Raw genomic sequence first — 15,585 nt, 5'->3', positions numbered from 1 at the left:
TTTAAGAGAAAAAGATAGATAGAGAATGGGCATGTCTGGGCCTCTAGTCACTGCAAACAAACTACAGACACATACACCACCTTGTGCATCTGGTTTACATGGGTCTTGGGGAATCAAACCTGGGTCCTTTGGCTTGGTAGGCAAATGCCTTAACCAGTGAGCCATCTCTCTAACCCCAAAAGTCCTTTATAACAGAAAATGCAGTACAAAGGTGGACATGATGGTATATACCTTTAGTCCCAGCACTTGGGAGGCCGAGACCGGGGATCTCCATGAGCACTAAGTCAGCTTGGAAGGTACAGAGTATGTTCCAGGTCAGCCTGGGCTAGAGTGAGACCCTACCTCAAAGACAAAAGGACTCCCTCAAAAATGTAGTATAGAGTATGTAAAAATGATCCTGGGGCTGTATAAATTGCTCAATGTGTAAGAATGCTTGCTGCAAACACCTGAAGAAATCCACAGTTTGATTTCTAGAACCCACATAAAAAGTGGGTGTGGCTATGTAGGCCAGTAACCTCTTAGCTTGATGTGGATAGAGATAGAAGGATTGCTTTGCTTACTGGTCAGCCAGCCTAACCAAAAAACTCTTAAGCTCCAGGTTTAGTGAGAGACTCTATCTCAAGAAAGTAAGACAGAAGAGAAATACAGGAGCATACATGTTGTCTTCTGGCATCTGCCTGTGGTATACACACAGGGTACACACATATGAGTATACACCACACAACCATATATAATACACACAGACACACACACTAAAAATAAAGGTGATGCTCCGTTGGTATGCAAGTATCTCCTTAACCTGAGTGATTAGCAACAGATAATATAAAATGTTAATATTAATTTGTAAACTAAATTGCTGCTAAAGTGATATTTACAAATGTGCTTATAAATGAAGCAAAGATACACAGTTCTGTAATGTGGCAGCATTGAAATATATCTTTTATGATTATATGATTCCCAGAGTCTAAAGCTTTTAAATTCCTTGTTTTAAAAAATATTTTATTTATTTATTTATGAGAGAGAAAAAGACAAAGAGTGAATGGGCACGCCAGGGCCTTTAGCTATTGCATAGGAACTCCAGACACATGTGCCCCCTTGGGCATCTGTCTTACATGGGTTCTAGGGATTTGAACCCGGGTCTTTATACTTCACAGGCAAATGCTGTAACCAGTAAGCCATTTCCCCAGTCCCCTAAAGCTTTTGAAACTCTATTTTATTGTTATTATTTATTTATTTATTTTTGTTTTTCGAGGTAGGTTCTCACTCTAGTTCAGGCTCATCTGGAATTCAGTATGTAGTTTCAGGGCGGCCTTGAACTAACAACAATCCTCTTACCTCTGCCTCCCAACTGCTAGGATTAAAGGCGTGCGCCACCAAGCCTGGCTAAATTTCTCTTCTTAATTCTTGGATAAGGATTAAAGTGAACTGAAGCATTAATTTTCTGTAAGAAGTACTACTTCTAGTTTGTTTATATTTGATTTTCATGGTAGTTATCCACAATAAAAGTTGTTAAATGAAATGGCTAAATAAGGGAAAAAATTTCACAATATTCTCCATAAACATAATAACTCAAGCTTTCTTGATCTCCTGGCTCCTTAGGTGGCAGCTTGTGAACTGTTGCATAGCATGGTTATGTTTATGCTGGGAAGGGCAGCTCAGATTCCGGAAGGAAGTCATGGCTCCCCTCCCATGTACCAGCTCTACAAGCATACCTTTCCTGTGCTGCTTCACCTTGCCTGTGATGTGGATCAGGTAAGTGCAGGATTTTGAATCTAAAGAGTTGCAAAATGTAAAAAAAAGAAATATGATCTGAAGCTGGGTATGATGGCACATGTCTGTATTTCTGGAACTTGGAAGGCAAAGACAGAGGCAGGAGAATTGTAGCCAGCTTGATCACAACTAGAGCTGCATAGCAGTATCTTGTTTCAAAATGAAACTTAAAACAAAGAAAGAATAAGAATGTGGTATCACTTGGGGGCCAGCAGAACTTGCTGTATGTTAGAAGTTGCTGCTGCTTGTCTGCTACACTAGGTAGTCAAAGTTAATCAATTAAAGGTGTGATCTGGGGATAAGTTCTTTGAAAAGCTCTCCCAGCAGCCTCTAATGCATTGCCGAGTTTGGGAACCATGATTCTAGTTGTGGTTGAATCCAGGCTCATTGAAGTAGGTAGCTGTTTTTTTCCATATGGATACTCAGTGTTTCAGGGAATAAACACTATGGCCAGGAGTCATTCAAAAGATTGGAAATAAGCCAGGCATGGTAGCTCACTCCTTTAATGTCAGCATTTGGGAGTTTGAAGCCAGCCTGGGACTGCAGAGTGAGTTTCAGGTCAGCCTGAGCTAGAGTAAGACCCTACCTCGAAATAAACAAAAAGATTGGAAATGTTGGCAAATGGCCTGCTCTTGCTGAGTTCATTAATGAATCTTCTACTTCCACAGTGAAGCCAGATCATAAAAATCCCAGTTTATCATATGAAGCTGTTGTATCCCTGACATCAGGGCACCTGAGTAATAATGAAAGGGAAACACAAGATTCACTTATAAAGATGGAACATTCTGCAATGTATGCGAGTGCATATAGCCTACTAGTGTGTTAAGAATTCCTTGATTAAGTAGGATTTTAGTTTAAAATTGGAAATTTACCATACAAATAGACTTAAGAAGCTATGATTCTGTGTAGAAGTCCAAAAGGTTAGTAGGTCTTGACAAGTTAGGTGTACTTTAATAGTACCTTGTGCTACAGACACTCACAACCAAATTATAGTCTGTGCAAAGCACTAACGCTCCTTGGACTTGGGCTCTAGGACAAGGGACAATGGTTGTATCTAGAAATGGTTTCTCAGTATTTGGGGTAGGAACCGGTGGGAGAGGCAGCTGCCTTTTGTTCTGTATCAACAGTTTAATCTATTTTCATGTGAGGCATGACTTTGAAGTCCGTCTTGTAGGACATTGATTTGGTTAGGATGGCAGCCCTAGTGCAGGAAACCACCAAGTCGTTTGCTTTGTAGTTGAATAATCATATTTCTGTAATCCCAGATAACTTGTGTGCATGTGTAAAATCAATAAACTGGGTATGGTGATAGATACTCAATATTCAAGAGGCTGATACAAGATTATCATGGTTTACCGTCTATAATTATGGAAGGTGTTAATAAAAAGTTAAAAAAATTAATATTAGAAGTTCATCAATATCTAATTACAGGAACAATGAGCTGTAGTATGCATATTTTATTTACTGGATTCTTGTGAACTAGCTAAGAAGAGTTAGAATCATGAAGTTGAACTAGGAAAGGAAACTAATGAAATGCTGAGGACTTCATTGTTCTCTACAGCAAGTGTTTAAATGTTTGATTTCTGATGTAAATTTACTTTGATATGAAGCTTTAATAGTAACTGTATCCTCAGGTGACAAGACAGCTGTATGAGCCACTTGTTATGCAGCTCATTCACTGGTTCACTAACAATAAGAAATTTGAAAGTCAGGATACTGTTGCCTTACTGGAAACCATCTTGGTGAGTAGAAGTTGATTTTCCTACTGTTTCCATTGACTAGTTAAATTTAATGCATATTTAGATCTTTAGGAAAAATTATCAAGATATTGCCTCTGTCTAGATCATCTTGTCTTTTTTATTTGTGGCATGTCATTTTAATGGATACACTACCATATTTATTGACATTTGACATATGTGATAGTTTTTTGTGGGTTTTTTCTTTTATAATACATTGTAATAGGACAAATCATTTCATACCACTCTTTATAATTCTTTGTGAGTCCTATGGTTTTTTTTTCATAGTAGCTATCAAAAAATTTAATACCTAAGAATAAATCTAACCAAAAATGAGAAAAATCTCTACAATGAAAATTTAAAAATATTACCCAAGAGAAAGACCTTCATTACATGGTGCTGGATTAGCAGAATTGACATTGTGTAAATGGCAATCTTAACAAAAGTAATATATATACAGTACAATTCCCATCAAAATTCCAATGACCTGGAAAAAATAATCTAGGAAATCATATGGACTCACAAAAGACCTTAAATTGCCACAGCAGTACCAAAGTGAAAGAACACAGCTGCAAGTACCACATTACCTGGTCTCCAAGTATAGAGCACTAATGATAAAAACAGCATGGTGCTGGCATGAAAATAGACACACAAATACAACAGTAAAAAAAGAAAAAAAAAACAAATATTTTTACATTGCTTTGGTCACCTAATCTTTAATGTTATTATTATTATTAACATTTTGTGTGGATATATCATGTGTTGATATCTCTTTTCTTTAGTCCCTGCCCCTATTCCATTGGAGATGCTCCTCGGTGGGGTTGCAGATATCCCCCATGGGGTTGTGGCTTATACATTGTGGGAACAGCAGTCAATTATTTTGGGGGGAGGGAATGCTTCTGGGCATGATGTCTCAACCTGTGGCTCTTACAATCTTTCTGTCCCCTCTTCTGCAAAGTTCCCTGAGCCATAGTGGGTGAGTTTTAAGGCTACTTCAGTGATGAGCTTTTAGGAGCCACGGGATCTCTGCTTTGGTAGGTGTTGAGTATCCTCAGTGTCTGTCTCTTATATTGTAGAGCTGATTGTTAGGTTCATCATGGAAGCAGCACTCTTGCTCATCTCCTAAATTCCTCTGTAGTTTTAGCTGTGGCTTGGCTGAAGTGCAAGAGGTAGTTTATCTCCTCAGGTCTCACTACTTTCTGAAAAAGAAAAACATTCTCCAACAGAGAGTGAAGTCAGCATAGTTTAAATGGGATAAGCCTTATAAATTTAGGAAGATATTGATGTGTGTAACCTCTCATTTAGCCAAAGACTAGTGATAATTTGTCACTGGAGAGTATAATTGTTGTCTCCATAGAATTCTGATCTGTTTCCCAATTGCAGATATGGGTTCCTTTATACTGAGCAAATCTCTTAGCCAATCAGAAAGCTATTGGTTACCAACTGAGGCTGTGTGCCACTATTGCACAGGCATGTACATTCTGTCAGGGTGTTTGCTTCTGAGTAGCTTAGACCTCTGGTTGCTCAGACCTGATGATCATTTTCCCTGGTAGCTTATGTAGAACTTTCCAGCACTAGACAGGCTAACTGTCTGGGGACTGCATTTTTCTGAATTTCATCCAGGTTTCTCCATGCTCTGACAGCACCATGGTGTCTTCAGCAGTAGGGTCTTAGCTTTTGCCTCTGGCAGGTAATCAAGTGCTTTGGCAGAAAGCTGCCTTGATTTGGGGACCTCATAGGTCTCTCCGATCAACAGCTCATTGTGGGTAGCACCAATTTCTGGTACTGGGAATTACAGGCCAGAGACAAAAAAAAAAAAAAAAAATTATTTTAAGCTTAGGCTTCATCCCACCCTGTCCAGGGCCCTACTTTTCAGGTGCTCCCCCCTTATTCCTTTTGAGGGTTGTATCTTTTAGGCTCTCACCATCAATAAAGGTTTCTATGGTATCAGCTCATTTTGGATTTAATTGTATGTTTCTTCCCCACTTTCTCTCTCTCTCTCTGCTTCTGTCCTTGCTCCCTCCCTCCCTCTCTCCTTCCCTCCTGTTGAGGACCAAAACCAAAGACTTGTGCTTGCTAGGAAAATACCCTTCCATTGAGCTTAATCTCCAACCCTATGTGTTGATCCTTTTAATATCTATAACTAAGTTTTAGTTCATATGTATGCCTCCTGCCACTGCAAACAAACTCTAGAAACATGTGCCACTTTGTGCATCTGGCTTTATGTGGTACTAGGGAACTGAATGAACCCTGGTTGTCAGGCTTTGCAAACAAGCAACTAACTGCTGAGCCATCTCTCCAGTCCCAGGGTGCATTTCTTCTTTCTTCCTTTCCCTTTCCTTCTTCTCCTTCCTTCCCTTTTCCTTTTCCTTTCCCTTCTTAGAAAATACTTTGTATGGATACATCATTTGTTGGTACCATCTTTTTCCTCCACTTTGCCTCCATTCTGTAGAGGGCTCTCCTCAGTCAGGTTGCTGGTATTCCCCATGGAGTTGTGGGTTATGTGTTGTGGGAGCAGCAGTCACTTATTGAGGAGAGTCAATGCCTTTGGGCATGGTGTCCCAACCTGTGGCTCTTACAGTCTTTCCGCCCCCTCTTGTGTACAATTCCCTATCCAGTTCTCTACCCCATTTTTTGAGTGGGTTGTTTGATTTAAAAAAAAAAATTAATTTCTGGTGGATCACTCACTATAAGTTCCTATGTTTTAAGAGACAGACAGAGAGAGAGAGAGAGAGAGAGAGAGAGAGAGAGAGAATGAGTGTGCCAGGGCCTCCAGCCACTGCAAACAAACTCCAGACCCTGCGCCCCCTTGTTCATCTGGCTAACGTGGGTCCTGGGGAATCAAGCCTCAAGCCTTGAGCTGGGGTCCTTAGGCTTCATAGGTGAACGTTTAACCGTTAAGCCATCTCTCCAGCTTGATTTTTTTTTTTTTTTCAGTTCTAGAGCTTTTACTGCAGATGTCCTCGAATAAGATCTTGAATTCAGGACAGAATAATTTCATTACAGCTGCTGCAGTTTTCTGGAGCGTATGGTGGGTGTATGGTCAGAGCCCCAGCCACACACAGAGTCCTTTGTGCCTCTCCCTGCTCAGTAACGGAGATGTGGTTCTTCTCAAGCCATTTCTTGAGGCTCTTCTTTCTCCTCTCCAAATCCTCAGGACTGAATCCGTTGTAATCTCCAGATGAAAAGAGATGCATCAGCTTCTCTCTTACCCTGGGGTCCCTTTCGTTCACAGTTTCAACAGTCTGCACACACTGTCCCATGACACCAGTCACAGACAAGCTGCCATCTTCAAGGAAGTTCACAAGGACAATATTGGCAGAGACTGGGTCGGTAGTTAACAGTCATCCCTTGTACTCCTCACTGGCTATCACTCTGATTTCTTTATAAACATAATCTTACCATTCCAAAGGGCTTTTCTTCATCCACTCACCCATGGCTGCCAGCAGGCTAAACCTCTACCCTATGACCCCGTCATCCCAGCGGCCCTGACTGCTGGCTTACGGTGCTTGGACCTTCGCCGCTCTCCCTCGGGCTCCTGGGCGAGGCAGCGGGGTGGGGGCGAGGACTCGGAGGCACTGGCCACAGCTCGTTCCTCGCGGCCGTCCTCTGCCAGGGAATTGCTGGAGATTCTGCCGCAAGCACAAGCTGCTCTCACGCCTACACTGCCACCGTGCCAGCGACCGGACCCCAGACTTAATTTTTTTTTTTTTTTTTTTGGTTTTTCGAGGTAGGGTCTCACTCTAGCCCAGGCTGACCTGAAGTTTACTATGGTGTGTCAGTGTGGACTCAAACTCACGGCGATCCTCCTACCTCTGCCTCCCAAGTGCTGGGATTAAAGGCGTGTGCCACCACGCCCGGCTAAGACTGATTTTTTTAAATTGTTTAGTTTTTTTTTTGTAGATTCTAGATATTAGGCTTTCTGTCATTGGTATAGCTGGTGAAATTTTTCTCCCATTCTCTTGGTAATCTATTGGTTCTGCTTGTAGTATGTTTGTCTGTGCAAAAGCTTTCTAGCTTCCAGATCCCATTGGTTAAGAGATTATTTAATTTCCTGGGCTATGGGGTATTGTTCAGGAAGTCCTTCTCCAGTCTTGTATTGTGAAGAGTTCCTCCTATTTTTTCTTCCAGTAGTTGAAGAGTTTCAGGCTTTATATTGAGGCCTTTAATCCATTTGGAGTTGATTTTTGTGCATTGTGAGATGAGTAGGTCTAGTTTTTCCAGCACCATTGTTGAAGATGCTGTCTTTTCTCTAGCCTAGGTTTTTGGCACCTTTGTCAAAGATGAAGTAACTATAACTATTTGACCTAAGGTCTGGGTCTTCAGTTCTGTTCCATTGGTCTATATTTCTGTTTTTATGCTATTACCATGCTGTTTTATTACTATGGTTTTGTAATATAGTTTTAGATTGGGTATGATGAAACATCCAGAGATGTTTCTTTTGCTGAGGATGTTTGGATATCTGAGTCCTGCTGCCATTCCATATGAATTTTGAGATGACTTTTTCTGTCTGTGTGAAGAATGATGTTGGGGTTTTTATTGGTATTGCATTAAATCTGTATATTACTTTTGGTAGAATTGCCATTTTCATAATATTAATTCTACCTATCCAGGAGCATGGGATGTCTTTCCATCTTCTCAAGTCCTCCTCCGTTTTTTCTTCAGTGTTTTTATGTTTTCATTATATAGGTCTTTCACAGTGCTGGTTTGTGTTATTCCATGGTATTATTTTTTTTTGTAGCTATTGAAAATGTAACAGTCTCTCTGACTTCTTTTTCAAATTTTTATTTTTCTTCGAGGTACGGTCTCGTTCTAGCCTAGGGTGACTTGGATTCACTATGTAGACTCAGGCTGGCCTTAAACTCACAGTGATCCTTCTACCTTAGTGTAGCAGACACAGGACCAGGCACAGTTATGGAGGAAGGGATTTATTGAAGCTTACAGATCCAGGGGAAGTTCCATAAATGGCAGAAGAAGCTGGCCTGCCTTCACAGGACCAAACGGAGAGAGAGAAGTACAAGCCTAAAGGTCAAAAGCCACAGCACACTTCAGGAACTCCAGCTAGGCACACTTTGCATTATCTTTAGATTGAAACCTGAAACCCACCACCACCACACCTTAAGATCACCCAGTGACATTGCCTCCAGCCAGGTGGCTACAGATGCAAACTACAAACAAATAAACAACTGAATATATTGGGGACCATCTATTCTATTCAAACCACCACACTCAGCCTCCCAAGTGCTGGGATTAAAGGTGTGCACCACCATACCTGGTTCTGATTTCTTTCTCTGTATATTTGTCCTTTGCCTATAGAAAGGCTACTGATTTTTTTGTGTGTGTGTTGATTTTGTATCCCAGGGTGCATTTCTTGATGACAAAAAGTAGACAAGTCTTGTTTTTTTTTTTAAATATTTTATTTTTATTTATTTATTTGAGAGAGAGTGGGTACACAAGGGTCTCCAGCCACTACAAACGAACTCCAAACACATGTACCTCCTTGTGCATCTGGCTTGTGTCTTGGGGTATTGAACCTGGGTCCTTTGGTTTTGTAGGCAAGTGCTTTAACTGCTAAGCCATCTCTCCTGCTCCAGATTCTGTTTCTTTCTTTTTTTTAAAAAATTATTTATTTATTTGAGAGCGACAGACACAGAGAGAAAGACAAATAGAGGGAGAGAGAGAGAATGGGCGCGCCAGGGCTTCCCGCCTCTGCAAACGAACTCCAGACGCGTGCGCCCCCTTGTGCATCTGGCTAACGTGGGACCTGGGGAACTGAGCCTCGAACCGGGGTCCTTAGGCTTCACAGGCAAGCGCTTAACCGCTAAGCCATCTCTCCAGCCCCAGATTCTGTTTCTTAATCCCACCTGCTAGTCTATGTCTTTTGATTGAGGAATTTAGTCCACTAATATTCAGAGTGTTAAAAACTTATTTATTGGTCTAGAGAGATGGCTTAGCCATTAAGGCACTTGCTTACAAAGTCATAGGACCCAGATCTGATTTCCTAGCACCCACATAAACCAGATGCACAAGGTGGCACATGCATCTGGAGTTCATTTGCAGTGGCTGGAGGCCATGGCACACCCATTCTCTCTCTCTCTTTCAAATAAATAAAAATAAATCAATAAAATATTTGAAAAACTTATTTACGTGTTTGTATATGTGTGTGTGCACATGCACATGCATGTATGGGCATGCCAGGGCCTTTTGCCACTGCAGATAGAATACCAGACACTTGTACCACTTTTTGCATCTGGTTTTATGTGGGTGCTGAACAGTGAGGGTAGGTAGGATTTCCTTGCTCATGTCCCCATTGGCCCCAGCCTCCAAGAGCCACACCTCAGCCCCTTGCTGTATGCCCACAAATCTATGAAGGGCCCTTGGTCTTGATAGCTCCAGGCTTTATGGAAGTTCTTCTCTTGTCTGTTCCATGGTGCTGGTGTGTGGGATGGAGAGCGGAGGGTAAGTACCCATTGTCTTACGATTTCTCCTGACCTCAGCCAAACCTCTTCGGCTACCAGCTATTATCTGTAATCATGTATCTCATGCTTGTGGTGGTCTGGTTAGCATGTACTGCATTGATGGTTGTGTGAAGGAAAGCCCTGGTGATTTTTGCTAGAGCTGCTTATTGCAGTTGGTACAGTTCTCTGTCTCCTTCCCCATGGAGATCTCACCTGGCTTGAGCAATTCATTTATAGGTATTATCTCTTGGAGGATTGTAAATTGTGTATTATCCATTTTTTTTTCTCCAAATTGCATGCATGAGGTTTCTAATCCATCATCTTGCTTTGTCATCCACAGATATTTTTTGTTTATTTTTTTATTTACTTAGGCTTATTTATTTAGAATCATTGTCTCACTGTGTAGTCCAGGCTGACCTGGAACTCACTACGCAGCCTGAAACTCACAATCTCTTTGTCTCAGTCTCCTGAGTCCTGGGATTACAGATGTGCATTGCCATGCACAGCTGTCATTTTATGAATGTAAAAATAGACACAATAAAGATGTCTTTTTCTTGTTTCAGGATGGTATTGTGGATCCTACTGATAGTACTTTAAGAGACTTTTGTGGCCAGTGTATTCGAGAATTCCTCAAGTGGTCCATTAAGCAAACAACACCACAGCAGCAGGAAAAGAGTCCAGTAAACACCAAGTCACTTTTCAAGCGGCTATACAGCTTTGCACTTCACCCCAGTGCTTTCAAGAGGCTAGGAGCAGCCCTTGCTTTTAATAACATCTATAGAGAATTTAGGTAAGTCGTATGTCAGGGAAGAATGTGTACGATGTTCTTGAAACTTTCAGTGATAACTTTGAACAGTCACCTGAAGCTGGGTATGGTGACTCAGGTTGTAATCCCAGCATTTAGGAACCTGAAGCAGGAGGATCCCTGTGATTAGAGATCAGTCTAGACTACATCTATATGCTGAGTTCCAGGTCAGTCTGGGCTTCGAGTGCGACCCTCCTTCAAAACACACACACGCACACACGCACGCATGCACGCACACACACACAGTGTCTGATATTTAACTTCATGTATTCATGTGACAAGCATTTAAAAAAAGATGTCCTAGCTGGGCATGGTGGCTCATGCCTTTACTCCCAGCACTTGGGTGTCTGAGGTAGGAAGGATCACTGAGTTCGAGACCAACCTGAGACAACACAGTGAGATCCAGGTTAGCCTGGGCTAGAGTGAGACGCTACCTCAAACACACACACACACACAAAATTATGTCCTGGATGCTATACATTCAAGAATTTACAAACTACTAAGAAATACATACAAACATACCTCAGTTGTTTTGTGGATACAGCAAAAGATGGATGCACAGATCCTTTTGGAGCACATATGATGAGTGTCTAATCTGAGTAGGTTAGTCAACACCTCTGAGAATGAACCATAAAGGATGAATGGGAACTAGCCAAGTCTTTCAGATCAAAGGATGTTGTGGAAGAGGCGGTCATCTGAATGAATGAAGACTTTTGGTACTCTCAGACTATGGGAAGGGGTAGTGAGACTGTTGAGACAGGCTTTGTCTGCCATAATAAAAGTATGGGGCATGTAGTGACATTGAGTTCCTTGAGTTATGGTAGCAGAAAGTAACAGATTTCATCCTAAAATTTGCTTCACTGCATGGGGATTGTCTGAATGAGACAAGACTGAAGGCCAGACCCAGCAAAGAATCTGTTTCAGAAGAAGAAGGGGAAAGAAGGAAGAAGGAGAAAGGAGGAAAAGGAGGAAGGAGGAGAAAGGAAGAGAAAGGTGGAAGGAGGAAGAAGAAGGAAGAAGAAGAAGGAAGAAGAAAATATTTGTATGACTTGAGTATTACATTTGAGATGAGAGACATACATAGATGAATGTAAATATGGCTGAAATTAGTCATATTAAATAATTTGTTTGGTCAGAATATCTTGTTCTAGGAAGTGGTAGCTAGAATAGAGCAGAGATTAGTAATGAAAGTAAGATAGATGGGCAGAATAGAATCCATGTGTGTTTATATGAGAATTAGCTACTTAGAAAATGAAGCCAAATGTTATTTCTTTGTAGCTTTTTAGATTTTGAAACCTGAATGTACTGAAGAGTATACAAAACAGGTAAAGTTTATACTATCATAATATTAAAACAGATCACCACATACTTACCCTCTAAACTGAATAGATTATTACCAATTCTCTAGTAATTTCCCCTCCAAAAATAATCATTCTCTAACCTAAGCTGGAGAATGGATAGTACATAGGAATAGCTATGTGATTCTGGCTTCAGCTGTAGGTCTGTCTAGCTTTAGACCACCCATAAGGCTATTTCACATTTATAAATGACTTAATGACAAGGCTACATTTTGAGAAAGGCACCTATAAAGTGAATTTGTCATTTTGTAAACACCATACATTGTTCTTCCATGACTATAACATCATTAGGTGTTATGACCTTAGTGGTCCAACCTTGTACATATGTTCTGTCATTGGCTGAACTGTTACACTTGACTGCTAAATAGATACTAAATTATTATTATTTTTACAAATATTAAAAATGTGATCTTTAATTATATAAGTACAAAATCTTATTTCTTTATACAACTGTAATGGGATTTGGATCAAACCACCAGGATTTATTTTAAAAAACAAAAAATAATAATATAAAAGCTGCAAGAAAGCTGAATTGAAAAATTTCCCCGTATAGTACCAAATACCACAAGGGACAGATTATTATACAAATGTGTACAAAGCTTTAGTACAAATACAACAGGATGAGGCTTCAAAGGAAAGCACATGAAAACACAGGTCCTCATCAGGATTTCATTATGGTATACAAATGACAATGGAAGTACTGACTGCTTCCTGTACCTTCCATGGCTTCTGGCCTCTCCGGAAAACAGTTTCACACAGGAAACTCCCATGGGTACAAATGAGGCATGGAGCTCGTACATGAAGTCAGGTGAAAAGCTCTACTCTTCTTGATTTTAGTTTCCTTCTTTACCTCATTAAATCTTAAAACTGCTCTGAGCTAGGACAGGGATTCAGCAGCGAGAACACCTCTGAGAAGCCCACCCTGTGGCAGCCGGCAGCCCAGTGGGGAGTCGGGGATGCAATAGGATTGAAGCTGGCTGCAGTCCTTAGAGCTTCACGAGATGCCGGTCCACGTAGGCTGGGGGAAGGAAGCATGGCCGCCTCAGCTTGGCTTTGGTGGGGAATCTCACGGCCAATTCAGAAGCAACCCTGCAGTGCTCAGCTATTTTCCTGACTGGAAAGCAGGTCTGGTTCTTAGGGAGTCAGGGTGGCTGGGAGTTGCAACTTCTCCTTTAGTCTGCTTCCTAACATTATTGAAGGCCATGAAGTTTCTTTACACAGAATTAGAATACCAACATCATAATTCCTGTTTAAGTTCCAACACCTTAGAATGTAGATTAGCTTTCAGAAGAGACTAGAAGGAAGAAATAACAAATCTGTATGATCCACATGCTATTGCTGGTGGAGGCTTTTGTTATTAAATTATATATACAGAAATTTACAGGATGAATTAAAATCAAAATTTTAAAGAGTTAAATACACATAATTAAAATATACATACACACACACACACACACACACACACACACACACACGTATAAATAAACCTACAGGAGAACTGAGTACTTTTTTGCATTTCTCTTACATGTGGAATGCAGAACAGCATTTGCCCACCAGGGGAATCAGTGAGACGAATCCAAGAACCTGCTGGACAAAGTTCTGTAACCACCAAGAAGCTAAATAGCAGAATGTGTGAGGATTTGGTGGCCAACTTATGCTGCCAATGAGAGAAACCAGCTCTTGACTTAAATTATTTTTATGTATTAGTGATGTTTGTGAAAGGCTTAGACTCAGAGTTTACTATTGATGCTATCTTATTTGTGAATAATTAGCTATATAATACCTTTCTTTTAAAAGCATATGACTGTGGTGTTAGATCTTTTCCTCTTTGCTGTATTTTAATGAACTGTGTGGAGAGGAATGAGAACAGTGATTCTAAGGTTACATGTGGGACAGTTGCACAGAGAGACTAACAATACATGTTTATGAAGAAAAACCAGTGCTGCCTCATTGCTTATGTAACCTTGGGCTTTAGTTTGCTCTTGAGGAAGTAGTATTCTTCGAAATACTTTAGATTGTTTTATCTTTTAGAATATTTGGGCCTCCCCCTCCCTTTTAAGATAGTATTCAACTATGTAGCTTAATCTGGTCTGGAACTTGTTGTGCCTATGCTGGCTTTACACCTTGCAGCGATAGTCCTCCCTCAGCTTTCCAAGTTCCAGACTTTTTGGTATGAACCACCATACTCAGCATAAAAAAAAATTTTTTTTTTTGAGGTAAGGTCTTACGTAGCTCATGCTGGTCTTGAACTCATGATCCTGCTGCCTCTACCTCAAACTGAGTGCTGGAATTACAGATATGTGCTACCACATGTGCTGGACACAGCCTCTCATGCCTGCAATCCCAGCACTCAAGGCAGATGGTTGAGGCAGCTGTGGGTGGCAGCACTTCTCTCATTTACTCAGATCTTGGCTTCGGCTTATTTCATAAAAAGATGAGGTGAGCACAACTAGTCTACCATGGGAAAATGTGTAAAATGTAGTTCTTGCTTAGCTTAAGTTTGACTTGTTTATCTTGATTTCCCATGAAGATGAATTTTTTCAAGTGAAACTTTGCTCTTTCTTAAATTAGTACCTGGGCTATATAGTGAGTTACAGGCCAGCCTGGGTTACAGAGTGAGATCCTGTCTCAGGGAAAAAAAAAAAAATGTTTACATTCATTTTACAAGCAAAAGCCTTTAACCACTGAGCCATCTTCCTAGCCCTGCATTATTTTAATGTCAGTACTCTTTATTTTGTTCTGCTTTACTATTTTCTTAGATGATGCTTAGTGTTCTTTATATTGCAGGGAAGAAGAGTCCCTGGTAGACCAGTTTGTGTTTGAAGCCTTGGTAATTTATATGGAAAGTTTGGCCTTGGCACATGCAGATGAGAAATCCTTAGGTATGTATCATCCCAGTGTTCTTTCTGTCTACATTGCTGTTCCTCTTTGCCTTTAGGCTTTGAGAACTTTTCCTCAGGAGGTAGGGCACATCTGATCATCACAAAAGGTATTGTTTTCTATTTTCACCTCTCACACAGCAATCAAATGTAAGAGGAATCTAATGTAAAGGAAAATATGCTGGTCTTCCCCTCAACATGATGCTTCAAATCCAGGTTGTAAAAGGTTTCTTTGTGACCTTATCTTCTAAGACTCTCCATAAATCTTAAGCCCTGAGTGGTGGAACCTGCCCAGGACAATGCAGCCAGTTAGCCAGTGTATTGTCATGAATGGAAAAATGTGGATTCACGGTGCTGAAGAAAGCTAGACGTAGTACCCAGTTAGATATTGCCTGGGCCTCTGAACTCATGATAATTCAAAAAGTACTGCATGATTGTAATAAAGCTATTTTGGCAATGATTAAGGGATACTGAAAAAAGAGAAATTAGAAGTGAGATAAACTAGTTAGTCTTTACTTAAATTTTTTCTAGAAGCTGTTAGAAAGTCAGAGCATTTTTAGTTATAAGTCTTCCTAAACA

At 40.6% G+C, this 15,585-nt stretch overlaps 1 protein-coding gene and 1 pseudogene across 1 annotated transcript in view; one reads left to right on the top strand and one right to left on the bottom strand.

The window, feature by feature from the left end:
* The window catches only part of Prkdc (protein kinase, DNA-activated, catalytic subunit), a 263,909-nt gene that overhangs the window by 55,176 nt on the left and 193,148 nt on the right, over positions 1 to 15,585 (top strand). The window contains exons 24-27 of the mRNA XM_045144399.1: positions 1,600 to 1,752; positions 3,405 to 3,512; positions 10,528 to 10,754; positions 14,915 to 15,009. Of these exons, the coding sequence (XP_045000334.1) occupies positions 1,600 to 1,752; positions 3,405 to 3,512; positions 10,528 to 10,754; positions 14,915 to 15,009 (583 nt within the window). The remainder of the gene's footprint in view (positions 1 to 1,599; positions 1,753 to 3,404; positions 3,513 to 10,527; positions 10,755 to 14,914; positions 15,010 to 15,585) is intronic.
* LOC123458825 lies at positions 6,455 to 7,035 on the bottom strand (annotated as a pseudogene).

Source organism: Jaculus jaculus, chromosome 2 (assembly GCF_020740685.1).
Source record: "Jaculus jaculus isolate mJacJac1 chromosome 2, mJacJac1.mat.Y.cur, whole genome shotgun sequence".
Classification (NCBI taxonomy): domain Eukaryota; kingdom Metazoa; phylum Chordata; class Mammalia; order Rodentia; family Dipodidae; genus Jaculus; species Jaculus jaculus.
This window is presented reverse-complemented; position numbering and strand designations above follow the sequence as displayed.